Genomic DNA, 12,775 nt, shown 5'->3' on the forward strand with positions numbered 1-12,775 from the left:
TTTAAATGTTAATTGTGTGGCTTTGTGTATTTGGTTATGCAGAAAAGGAACCTTTTTTTGTCTTTTTCAGTTATATTGGAAAATGTAATTTATCTATTTCATATCATTATTTATTTAATTGTAACTGGTTGTTTCGTTACATGCCATTTTTAATGTACATGTGAAAGTTGGAACATGAGGGATTTGAGTAAGATTTAATGTATCGATACTCAAGGATGGAAAATTGATACTTTACAAGGAAGAAAAATATATTGATAAATTGTGTAGAATCGGTAAAATTACACAGCCCTAATATATATGTCCACTTAAAAAGTAGCTATATAAACAATATATAAAGAAATAAAATTAACAATAATAAAATAATGTACAAACTGTAACAGAAAATACTGTACAGTTTTTAGAAACTCATGATCCAAAGGATGGGCAACTGAATCGATCATGTTTTCAAAAATGAACATAACTTGATACCCCTAAATAAAATATAGTGTAAAAACTTGCTTTCAGCAATCACATAATTAGTAAATAAAGCCCATTTGATATAATTATGAAACAAAATCACAAGATTTGAACATATTATGTAGTGCTGCTCAATGCATGTTTTATAAAAAGAAATAACATGAAACAACTAAAGCCTGTAAAGAAATAGCTGCATTCATCGCAGTAGTTGACCGGACTACTATTAGTCGTACACTCCACAAATAAGAAGAAAGATTTTGTGGAAGGAAAGTGATGCTCTGATCAGATGAGACTAAAACATAACTCGAAATGCAGAGGCGGAAAATACCACTGAAATTCTTAACGCAGCATCCTCATGGTGAAACACGGTGACGGCAGCAGAGCTTCAGTAGGGACAGGGAAGCTGGTCCTAGTTGATGGAAAGACAGATAGAGCTTAAAACATAAACAAGACAATCCTGGAAGAAAACCTAAAAGAGCCAGATCATCTAAGCATAATAATAGGCAAGAATGGCCTAGTTAAAGGCCAGAACTAAATTCAGTTAAGAATTTGTTGCCAGAATTGAACAGAATTATTTTTTGTGACTTATTCATTAACCAGGGCTAAAAAACCTATTTTGTGTAATGTTTTCTTTCCACTTCTACTGTATAAAATCCTAATAACATACACTGACATTTGTGGTTGTAAAGCAACAAAATGAACAAAATTTTATAAGACACTGTACTGGGACGATATATAATGTGGAAATCATTTGTGTTTGCAGCTCTTCCCAGCTGCAATGCAAACCGTTTCGAAGAAGATTGTCCAGTCTCGCACCAACAGCACCCTGGTTGGAGTTTTCTCCATCATCCTTGTCTTCATCTCTGCCTTTGTTAATATGGTAAGCTCAGAGTTGACAAAAAAATATATATATATATTGTTTTAAGGACGTGATTCTGAATGCGTTTCTGGATGATTGTCTCCAGTTCGCCTGCGACACCCAGAGCTTGACAGAATGCGTCGCCGAGCAGCTGAACACGTCTGCAGGCCTGGTGACGCCGTGTCTGATCCGCAGCTTGAATGTGTCCATCGAAGGAGGCCTGGAGATCTGCCCCAGCCAAGGCCCCTCCTGCCCCTTTCCCGAGGTGAGTCCACCATCTTACACCACTTTCCTCTGGAGCGGCCTCCAAAAGAAGCAAGCAAATTTTTCTGTGACTCGTGGTTGCTGATGCGGGTCGCGGCTGTCTCCTGTCTGTTCCAGTATTTCAGCTACAGTGTGCTGCTGACGCTGCTGGCCTGCTCCGTGTTCCTGCAAATCAGCAGCATAGGGAAGCTGGCCCTCATGCTGCTCATCCAGCTCACCTTCCTGCTGCTCGTGGAGTGGCCACAAGTAGCACTATTTGACAACGCAGACCTCTTTGTCACCTCCAATGCCATGTGAGTGCAGCAGCGTGTTGCGGTAAAAAAAGCAGTTATGTCCTGTGATTTTAAATTTTGGTTGTATAACTAAAACTGTCTAAACCTTGGCATCAAATCACCAAATTTTTGTTGTTTGCTCATTATTTGACTCATTCTTCAACTAATCTCTATAGAGTTTGATAGTTAAAAAAAACTATTCATGTCACTTTTATAAACAGGATGTTTTATACATATTTGTTAAAAGTGTCTTGATGTCATGACAAATAATCTGTGAAAAATCAATCTCCTCTACCTCCTTCCAGTTCTGCTACTGCCGTCTGAAGAAATGCACCAAAAACAACTAATCAGAGCCAGGAGGAGGGTCTTAGCGCTGTCAATCAACTCATGTACTCACTGCTGCATGTGCTAATGGTGGAGGATCAACTTACCTTTTCAGGAAAACCGTTTATCTGTCTTCATCGGTGGCCATGCTAACTAGACTTAGCATTCACAACAGGATATTCAGGCTGAGAGAAGGGTGATGAGCAGCGCCATACAACATTGTGATTGACATTGCTAAGACCCGCCTCCTGGCTCTGATTGGTTGTTTTTAGTTAGCATCAGGAGAAGGCAGTGGAGCTAAATTTTTTTCACAGATTATTTGTCTCATATCATACTGTCACGACATAGTGACAATTTCAACAAATGCGCAAATAAATAGTTTTCATAAAAGTTTCATGCCGCACTTTTAAGATCTGGATGTTTTTCTGTTGTTACAAAACACATAATTTCCCAACTTCTTGTCATGAAAGCCAAAATCTTCCTCTCAAATGTATTGCCGGCTCAAAAAAATAGCGTTTTTCAAAAAAACCCAAAAATGTTGTGATTTTTTTCTTTACCTATTCAGCTATAAACTAAGCATGAATAGTTGAATTAATCTTTTTAGGTATTTTTTGCTACTTAAAAAAAGTGAAAAAGTGCTGTCTTCAGTTTTAAATGCTGGATCACTTTAGCTGAATCCTTCACCATTGTTAAAACTGGTATTAAATATTCATATATCAAAATTACAATTAGTTCATTTTTGACTGTTTTTTTAAAATACTTTTTGTTTTTCACTGAGCTTCTTTTTTTTTTCTTTTAGTGCTTTAAATGAAACCAGTTGGTAAGTTCTGTTTATTTACATTTATGAGATAACTTTTATCTTTTTTTTTTCTTTATATCTCTACCGGAATGAATAAATACAAAACATTAGATTGTTTTTTATTTATCTACTCATAAAATGACCTTAAAATATGTGAAGAAAGTGGAAAGTAAAGAAAATATTACAGTGTCCTACTCTATGATATTTCTTTTCGAAGCACGCCTTTATCTCCTTAAGAAGGAATTTCATTTTTACTGTGCTTCCTAATTTTTTTTATTAGCATTTAAATATTTAAAATTAATAGTAATAATATTTGAAATTTTCCCATATTTTGCAACTCCAACAAACAAAAATAATTTTCTGTTTGTAATTTCAGGTCCAGTTTCAATGAAACTACAGTTGAGTGGTATGTTGTTTCAATTGCTTTTGTTAAAAATGTAATCATTTCTCTGAGTTTCTTTCCTTCAGTTTGAGTTTCGGTCTCTTTGCAGCCCATACTCTGTGACCAAAGTGTCCCTGCGAGTCATGACTCCTGTGATCCTCACAGTCTTCGTCCTGGCGCTGTACCTGCACGCACAGCAGGTTGAATCTACGGCTCGCCTCGACTTCCTCTGGAAACTACAGGTACGGCCACCAGAGGGGGCTGTCGGGTCACTTTTATGTTTAGATCTGGCCGTCTGTGATTCCTGTGTGTACAATACCAAAACATTGTACTCAAGTAAGAGTAGTACTAATTAAACATACTTTTACTCAAGTAAAAGTAAAAAGTATTTGTTAAAACAAAACATAATTTTTTTAATATTTAAAAATTACCATCATCAGTATATAAAGTTATGTGAAAATTGTTGTATTTTAAATACCAAAATGACAATAATTCTTATGAATAATATAATTACAAAATCGGACAAAAGAAACGTTTTCTTAATTTCTTTTACTTTAAAATTAATTAAACTTTTTTGTTTATTATTCGCCAAATAGTGCATTCAAAACATACATTACAGACAAACAAATAAATTAGATAAGAGAATGAATAAACCTAATAAATTAAACTAACAAAAAAGAGGTACTCATTAAAATGGATACAATTAAGACAAAGATAAAATAACGCATAACCAAGTGGTGTCACAACAAAGGTTAATTGCTTAACATATTTGGGTTAGGATACTTTTTTTCTTTTAATCTTGGCAGTTATTTTCTGACTTGTTTTGATTGATCTAGAGTTACAGATATTTTGGGTAGAAGTGGGAAAAAGAGGGAGAAAACAACAGCAACAAAAAAAAAAACATGAAAATTTAACAAAAACTACAGATATGTGTCAGGTGAAATTTTTATATAAAACAAGCTTGTTCTTCATTCAGTGAAGTTACTCAAATGGGTATCCAAAGATTTTACTCAAATAAGAGTAGTGATACTTCATAATAAAACTACTCAAGTAAAAGTAAAAAGTACAGCACAATAAAAATACTTCTAAAAGTAAATTTTTTCTTAAATGTTGAATGTAAGTAGTTACTACCACACTCTGGATTCCTGGTGAATAATTATGTCTCTGTTGTGGCACCAGGGTCCTTATCAAAGCTGTTTATTTCCTGCCAGGCCACCGAGGAGAAGGAAGAGATGGAGGAGCTGCAGGCCTACAACCGCCGCCTCCTTCACAACATCCTGCCGAAGGACGTGGCTGCTCACTTCTTGGCTCGAGAACGGCGCAACGATGAGCTGTACTACCAGTCCTGTGAGTGCGTAGCCGTCATGTTCGCATCCATCAGCAATTTCTCTGAGTTCTACGTGGAGCTGGAGGCCAACAACGAAGGGGTGGAGTGTCTCCGGCTGCTCAATGAGATCATCGCTGACTACGATGAGGTAATAAATTATTTATTTATTTTTTTACAAAACTCAGATCACAGTATTAAAGTGCAACCTGGAGAAAATGAACATCTGTTTTTTTTAATGGCTCAGATCATCAGTGAAGAGAAGTACAGGCAGCTGGAGAAGATCAAGACCATTGGCTCTACCTACATGGCGGCCTCCGGTCTTAACGACTCTACTTATGACAAAGAGGGTCGTTCTCATATTACAGCGCTAGCAGACTATGCTATGAGACTGAGAGAGCAAATGAAATATATCAATGAGCATTCCTTCAACAACTTCCAGATGAAGATAGGTACGGAGAGAAAATTATGGGGAAAATTGTAAGCCTGATCTTCACAGTGCATGTTTTTGCAAAGTTTGTGTTTAATTCACAGGTCTGAACATTGGGCCAGTGGTAGCAGGAGTTATTGGCGCCCGGAAACCCCAGTATGATATTTGGGGAAACACAGTAAACGTGGCCAGTCGCATGGACAGCACAGGTGTACCTGACCGCATTCAGGTAAGTTTTAACATACACACAATACATACAATGGGAATTCAACTTGGAAGGACGAGTGGCATTTATTCAAACTTAAAAAAATCATGTAGATTAAAATGGTCTACATTAATTTTAGTTTAGATTTTTTTTTCCTTTTCGACTTCTTTGATAGCCCTGAGTTCAGTTTGGGATGTATTTGTGCAAGTTTTTTACACTACACTAGCACACCAAATATTTTCCCTGTCAATTAGAAGTAGTAATATTTTGCAATTAATAGTGCTACTGTTTCTCAGTATCAATGTACTACGATGTATTACAAAACAGTAGTACAGCATCGTAGGTAAACTTAGTATTCTTAGTAAAGCACAAACTCAACATCCAGGGATGGATGGTATTTACATGATTCCTGATGTTTCTGCTACTGTCTTTCATCATTTATTGTGGAAAACTTCTTGTCTTAACAGGAAATTGATTTATCGTCGTCTCAATAAATTTCAATTAACGATACCAAATAAAAACAAAAGTGACAGTATTATCCTAAATGACATTTTTACCATTTTCTCCACTGTTTGTTTCATGAAAGCATCAATAAATATCAGTAAATTCAAAAATAAGATTGAATGTGTTACTGTGTTTAGTTTAGTGTTATAAATCTCGCTTCTTTAAGTAAGAGGAGTCCAGAAAGTCTGTTTTAAATGGGGATGTTTGTGTGTTTGGTGCTATGAAGTCAACCATAGAGTTACCTACAAAACTACTAATAAATTGTTTTTTTTTTACCATATATTTTTATTGTTATCACAATAGTACCTCAGAATATCACTCTATCGCCCTAAATACTCATTTGATATTTTCTAAACTCCCCAGGTGACCACAGACCTCTACCAGGTGCTTGATAGCAAAGGATACGTGCTGGAGTGCCGCGGAGTCGTTAAGGTCAAAGGTAAAGGGGAAATGACGACCTACTTCCTAAACGATGGGCCACCCAACAGCTAGCAGCCATGGCAGCAGCGGACGCTGGGTCGGTACCCACTGCAAGGACACGGCACCACTGAGCGAGCACTCACAGCGCAAGCGAAACAGCTGAGAACTACAATCGCCATCACTTGAATCCCAAGCAAAGAGGAAAACATGAACTTTTAGGACTCCGGAGAAGGGAAAGCGTTCTCGACGGGAGGAGAAAGCTCTTGTTTGACAGCCATCTCGGCCCGCGTACATGTTGGAGGACAACGTGTTTTTCTTATGTCTAGCCTCTCTCTCAGGCTTCTTGAAAGATGCAAAGTCTGTTTATTTAAAACAACGCCTTTTAGCCTGTGTGAAAAGAAAATTATCGCTGTACATAAGGCTACTTTTTATTTTATTTGTTGTTCTTTTGTTCGGTAATTATTATTATTTTTTTGTTTGTTCGTTTGACACAATTTATGAACAGGTACTTTTGTTCCCGCTTTAATTATTTATTTCAGTCTTGATGTTTTGTGCTAAAGGTCCTTTATGAAAAAAAGTGTGAACACATACGTGCACAAATATCCAGTTTATTACACGTTTATAAGTGTGTATGTACATGCATATTTGTGTGTGTATGACTATATGTATAAACTGAGGAGGAATATATTGACCAAAGACTAAAGTATTTACTAAAAGCAAGGCAAATATTGTGATATGTTTTCGCTGAAGTCAGCAATGATCACCACCTTTGTTTTTTGTTTCTTTCGCCCGACTTCTGGCAGTGAAGGCTCATTCTCATAAAATACAGAGTTTATTTATTTTGTCTATCATTTAGGCAGCAGAGAACAGATTTTTAACTCTAAATAATAAAATGACCCTCAATCATTTTAACAGATGAAATTAAAAGTGACTAAAGATGACTAGATATGCTATGAGAGGGGTTATATATTTTTATCTGAGCAAAACAAAGATCGAGCTCAGATTGGGATTAGAGGACTCTCCACTGGTTTGAGCTCCTTTTTGTCTCTTTTCTTTTTCTTTTTTTTGGGGGGGAGGGGGTGGAAATGAAGGAGGATAAATCAGTGAGCTGTTCCAGAACCTCCAGGTAAGGAGGGGCAGAAACTATGGATTTCAACGCAGTTGCGTCATGCAGCTTGATTCTTCTATGAAGAAGAAGTAGACGAAGGAAAGAAATATCCGCTGATTTCGACTGAATACTGTGCTTTGTAATCCTGAAGGGGCATAACTATTTTCACTGTGAGGTTTTTATGATACAACAAAACTGCTTTCTTGCCAAACATAACTGCTTTGAGCATGTCTTACTGTGGTTTCTTTTCATTTTTAATTTTTGCTTTCCGTTTGTTTCAACGTAGGGTATTTTGTATAAATTATGTACCCATCATTTGTATATTCTTAGTGTTGTTATTATGATGATTCTGGTTAGTTATTATGCTTAATATGATGATTCCATTTCCGATGAAGAACAGCACGCTTTCTTGTAAAATTCAAAGCTCACTGGTACCAACGGATCAACTGCCGAGCTCTGCTGCTTGCGAGATGGGATCGAAATCAGAACCACTGACCCAGATAGGAGCACGGTTGAGAAAATGACAGCATTTAGCACACGTGAGTCACTGTGTGTTTTATTTAATCCACTCCAGTCAGGCTCTAACAGGCCCTCTTTTTAATTTCAGCGGTAAAAGAACAGAAAGCATCACTGGTGTTGCTCTGTACAGACAGGCTGGTGCAGGACAGGCAGGTTGACATTTTTTATCCACATTAATCTGACAAACTGAGTGTATGAAACCCATTTAAAAATACGGAATCAATACTCGCTATTTTGTAACAAAACTAAACAACTCAGACTTTTTTAAAAATAAAAGAAATCACAGAAATGACCATGGTTTAGTTAACAATTAAAGATTTCGGTTGTGTAAAGCATGCGTCCAATAATAATAATAAAAAAATAAGTGATGTAATTCATGGCATAACTGTTTTTCAGATCTGATTCAAGAAAAAGGACATGTAATTACTCAGTTGAAGAAACAAATGGAATCATGAACTAAAAACTCATGATGACTTGTAAAATATGCAACAGTAATACAAATTAGCGAGATATCTGTTCAGGTCGATTTGGGAAAACAAAATACAGATTATTATGGAATCATGAAGTAAAACCAGAATAATTAATACTTTGGTTCCTCAGTTGATATGTTGATATGTTGCTGAAGTCTAATGTGGCAATCTGCTTTATTATCCACATTTTGTCCTCGACTGTCTTTCCCCCCATTTGACATGAAAAAAATGAATTAATACTGTAATTTAATATTCTGAGGGTCTTTTTAAAAACTTTTTTTACAGAACTATTCTCTATATTTTTCTTTATTTCTCTCAATGTGAAACCATTGACCTTCTACAGTACATGCATCTACAAACGGTTTTAGATGAGCATGATAACCTTGAGCAACGATTTCACGATGTCACAGCATTTTCACAAAAATTGAGAATAGAAATAAAAAAATATTACTGCTACTTAAATAATAGAATTTATTATTACAGTTATAATAATATTATATAGTTTTTTGTGTTTATTTTTTGGTTTTGACACATTTGATGCATAAACTTAAGTGAAAATATGCAATAAACGCCTACAAAGTTTAGCTGTAGTTTTCAATGCTTATTGAGCAGAATGCTATTCATTTAATTGTTTTTGCTCTTTATGGAATACCACAAAAACAACTAAATGATATTAGCTGGTTAGTTAGTCTATTGTCTAGCTGCTTTACAGACACTTTTAACTTGCTGGTTGCACTTTGTGTACAAATAGAGTTGCCTTAATGAGGGCGATACGTGGCGCATATTTAGTTTCCACATCAGCATCGTCAATGTTTTTTATGACCAGAAATATTTCCAAACTGCCAAATTTGTCTTGTATTATTGAGGAGCAAGAGAGCAACATCAGTCCTACTCAATTATTTCTTTGACATCTCATTTTAAACTTCAGGATCATCCACTTGGATGTAAAATTTGAGCAGAAGCTGTAACTTAAAAAAAAACAAAAAACTTGCTACATATCTGTGTCTGCTTACCATGCCTGGTCCGCTGACATGAGTCAAAAATGAAGGGCTTTTTGAAAGTTATTTTAACCAACCATTTCACCACCAATGCAGCGTCCTCGTTATCTCCAGCAGCAAACAGTTGATCTCGTTTGTACCAAAGCCAGCTCAAGCAGTCTTGTGCTACTGGTTTCTCCTGTGCAACGGAGGCCTGGGTGCGTTGGGAGCATCCGGAGACGCGACCGAGATCACCAACTATCACACAAACTGTGACCAATAGCCTGAAGCAGAGAGTTTATAGAATGGACATGAGTTCATAAAGATGTTCATTGTATTTATTCTATTTCTACTAGCTGTCCATGGACTTGTGTTGATTGTTAACTCTTGGGATGCTTTCAGGGGAAACGGGAGCCGGGAGGAATGTGTTCCCCATACTACTGAAACAGTGTTTTTGCTCAGGCCCGATGAATCCTTCTGCTTTGTTTTCTTCTTCTTTTTTTGTTTGTATTTTACCTGAGTTGGAGGAGTTGAAAGGGGAGTGTTTTGCTCAGTTGAAAAGAAGAGTTGAGGACTATGACAAAGAGAAAAATAACATTTCCCCTTGAAGAAAAAAATAAAATGTAAAACAAGTACTTTTTTGTCCGTTAGTGATTTTTTTTTACTACCATATTGATTGATGTACATAAAATATGTCAAACCAATTATTTTTATTTTTACAACTAAACACTACAAAATAAGTTAGCACTATAATTAAGAAAGTGTTATCCAATTGCTATTAAACACCAAGTAAATTCACCAATTGAAAATAAATCTAAACTCAATTATTAAATATTAAAAATCTGTTTATTAAAATAAAACAGTGCTTTCCTTAAGTTTACTTCATCATAGAAGATTTGATTAAGCTGCATCATTTATGTTAGCTCTGGAGTGCTTTGAGAAACATTATGAGGAATCAAGTGTAGCTGCAACGATTCAAACTCTTCTGGCTTCCCTTATTATGTTTATCATTTTTATTTAAAAATGTTTTTTTTTAAAACAGTTCAATGCAGGCACTCTGACTGTTACAATATTTAATATAACTCCCATTTTCCATTTATGCAGATTTTGTATGGAAGCCCTTTTCCACCACTCTGTTAAAAAAAATAATTGTCTCATTATTTTGAGATAAATATAGTATCTCATTATAATGAGATACTATCTCATTGTTTTGAGACAGTATCTTATTATAATGATAATTTATTTATTTTTGTTTATTTTTTTAACAGAGTGGCCGAAACGGGCTTCCATAGTTTTGCACAAAACCACAAACAGGATTTCATTTTTCTTGTAATTAACCCGACTTTCCTCTAGGGGTCACTAGTGTCACTGAAGCCTACAGATGAACTGTGTGAAAACATCAAGAATATATGTAAAAAAAACAAAACACTGATCTGATCATGTGTTGGTTCCTGACCCCATCCAGAGATGGACTCCACTAAACTCCCTAAGACCAAGAATCACACTTCCTGGTTCGGCACACGGCTCTGATTGCCGATTGGACCGAGATCTAAAGGTAACAAACATCAGGGAATACTGTTTCCATCTTGAAAGGAAGGTCTACAAATCTTTTAGCAGTATAAGCTGTAAGATTGGATCACAAAATCCAGAAGTAGTTTTGTTCCCTATTTGAAACAATGCTGCCGATTCTCTGCTGTTCCTTTCTTGGATCACATTCAGTAGGAATGAAGATGCTTCAACCTCCATCTAGCATTTCTGAATTTTCAATTAATAAATACATTATTAATCCCATAGCAAAAAAATTTTTTGTAATTGCTCATGTTATCTGAATTTCTTGTAGACAGTGGATACAACTCTTTACAGCTCAAAAAACAACTTATTAGAATAATGTCAGCATGTACATTTTGTATTTACTAGAGATTTAACAGAGTACTATAGCACTGTTATAGCACATTTCATAGTGCACAAGTAAAATAGTGTACAATATCCATTAATTAGAGCAATTATTTGTTAAATATATGTATTTAAGGCCACATTTTGTACTTTTGATTTGTGATCGTCTGTGTGTTGCTGAAAGTCTTGGCCAAATCTCTCTTAAAAAAAGACATTTTTAATCTCAACGAGACAAACCCGGTTAAATGCATACATACAAACACTTATATATAAAAAGAAACAACCAATAGGAACAACAAAGTAATTAAATTTTATTCAATAAAATAAGATTGAAGAGTCAAAAAGTTGCAGGCTTTTTTTTTTGACTTTCAAAACAACAGCTTCTGCTTCATGAAGCCAAAACATGAGGGAGGTCAGAACAAGCTGAAGTCTCGGTGTATCAAGGTCATTGTACCAACGAACCTGGGAAAACAACAGTTGGATTATACAGACAGAGGCCTAGATTGGTGGAAAAGTCTATTTATGTGTTATGGTAATGATACTCGCCTTGTCATCTCGCTGATTTTTTGAGGAAACCTTTGGCACTGGGTCCATGGTTCAGTGCTCATGTGTCTCATCCATCCGTACTTCTGGTTTTCTGTCAGAGGTATTACATACAGCTGGTTGGGAACTGGAGGACAGAAGAGGCTTTTAGTTTTTGTTGCAAACTTCTAAAGGAATCCATAACAAGTGTTTTTTTTAAAGTCTGCTAGCTTACGCCTGGGTGGTTGAGCCTTTTTCACCATTTCTGCGTATCGCTGATGACTCCCTCGATGATCATCAACGCTGTAGCAATGAGGCTGTAGTAGTACTTTGGTCACTTCTGGGTTTATGAGGGTTCCTTGTTCTTTAACCAATGGCTGAAATTCTCTTCTGACTGTAAAACAGTCATCTAAAAACAGAAATGTTTCAACGGATGAAGCTAATTATTACAGTGACTTAGCTCTTAAACTTTTTTCCCCCTAAAAATCATTGAAATGTGTTTTTACTTACTACAAGGACAATTTGCTGAACTCAGATTTTTATGTTCTACTCATCAGTATAAAGACATTGAATTATTTAATCAGTAAAGTACTTTTATGTTTATTTATTCTATTTCTGTTTTTTGTTTTATTTTAACTCATGTCTTTCAATGCATGCCTGTCTAATTCTTGAATAAAGTTATATGGCGCTGGAGTTTGACACTAGTTTTAACTTTTAAATAAATGACTGCACTTTTATTTAAACTTAATTACAAAACGTTTTAACTGAATGCTGAGGTCTGTTTTGACTGAGGTTGCAGCCATGATAAATCTAGAGTTCAGCACAGCTAAGGCTTAGCCTAGCTTCTTCTTACCCTGAGACGGAGGCACTCCCCGGGGATTTATGAGCATGTTATCACCGATTGGGTTTTGATAACCCAGCTGGGTCAAGCCGAAGAAAGTCATATGTGTTACGGATCCTTTATCCAGTCGATGTCCTGTTCACTACACCTAGCTTTCAAAAATAACCATAACTTTGTTTACGTGTTACCTTGGCAACAAACCCCGC

The 12,775-nt window shown here is 35.8% G+C and overlaps 2 protein-coding genes across 2 annotated transcripts in view; one reads left to right on the forward strand and one right to left on the reverse strand.

Annotated features, from left to right (window-relative positions):
• LOC116726440 (adenylate cyclase type 6) overlaps positions 1–9,948 on the forward strand; it is a 51,621-nt gene extending 41,673 nt beyond the window's left edge. Inside the window, exons 15-24 of the mRNA XM_032573205.1 lie at positions 1,220–1,336; positions 1,422–1,580; positions 1,697–1,872; positions 2,975–2,995; positions 3,351–3,380; positions 3,466–3,598; positions 4,568–4,831; positions 4,928–5,132; positions 5,215–5,339; positions 6,183–9,948. Of these exons, the coding sequence (XP_032429096.1) occupies positions 1,220–1,336; positions 1,422–1,580; positions 1,697–1,872; positions 2,975–2,995; positions 3,351–3,380; positions 3,466–3,598; positions 4,568–4,831; positions 4,928–5,132; positions 5,215–5,339; positions 6,183–6,311 (1,359 nt within the window). The 3' untranslated portion in view covers positions 6,312–9,948. The remainder of the gene's footprint in view (positions 1–1,219; positions 1,337–1,421; positions 1,581–1,696; positions 1,873–2,974; positions 2,996–3,350; positions 3,381–3,465; positions 3,599–4,567; positions 4,832–4,927; positions 5,133–5,214; positions 5,340–6,182) is intronic.
• A 986-nt stretch (positions 9,949–10,934) lies between these two features.
• spmip11 (sperm microtubule inner protein 11) lies at positions 10,935–12,775 on the reverse strand. The gene is made up of 4 exons (XM_032573320.1): positions 12,582–12,775; positions 11,964–12,137; positions 11,753–11,876; positions 10,935–11,668 (listed from the first exon to the last, which is right to left on the reverse strand). Exons 1-4 carry the CDS (start codon positions 12,670–12,672, stop codon positions 11,620–11,622), a joined length of 438 nt encoding a protein of 145 aa, XP_032429211.1. The 5' UTR covers positions 12,673–12,775; the 3' UTR covers positions 10,935–11,619.

This window comes from Xiphophorus hellerii, chromosome 1 (assembly GCF_003331165.1).
Source record: "Xiphophorus hellerii strain 12219 chromosome 1, Xiphophorus_hellerii-4.1, whole genome shotgun sequence".
NCBI classification, from domain to species: Eukaryota; Metazoa; Chordata; class Actinopteri; order Cyprinodontiformes; family Poeciliidae; genus Xiphophorus; species Xiphophorus hellerii.

What these genes read in the sequence shown, in the direction of transcription:
- spmip11 (XM_032573320.1), bottom strand. Translation starts at nt 12,672, where the DNA reads ATGACTTTCTTCGGCTTGACCCAGCTGGGTTATCAAAACCCAATCGGT. An exon ending in AAAGGCTCAACCACCCAGGC is followed by an intron (nt 11,877 to 11,963) that starts GTAAGCTAGCAG and finishes TCTGTCCTCCAG; the next exon opens with TTCCCAACCAGCTGTATGTA. An exon ending in AAAATCAGCGAGATGACAAG is followed by an intron (nt 11,669 to 11,752) that starts GCGAGTATCATT and finishes TTGTTTTCCCAG; the next exon opens with GTTCGTTGGTACAATGACCT.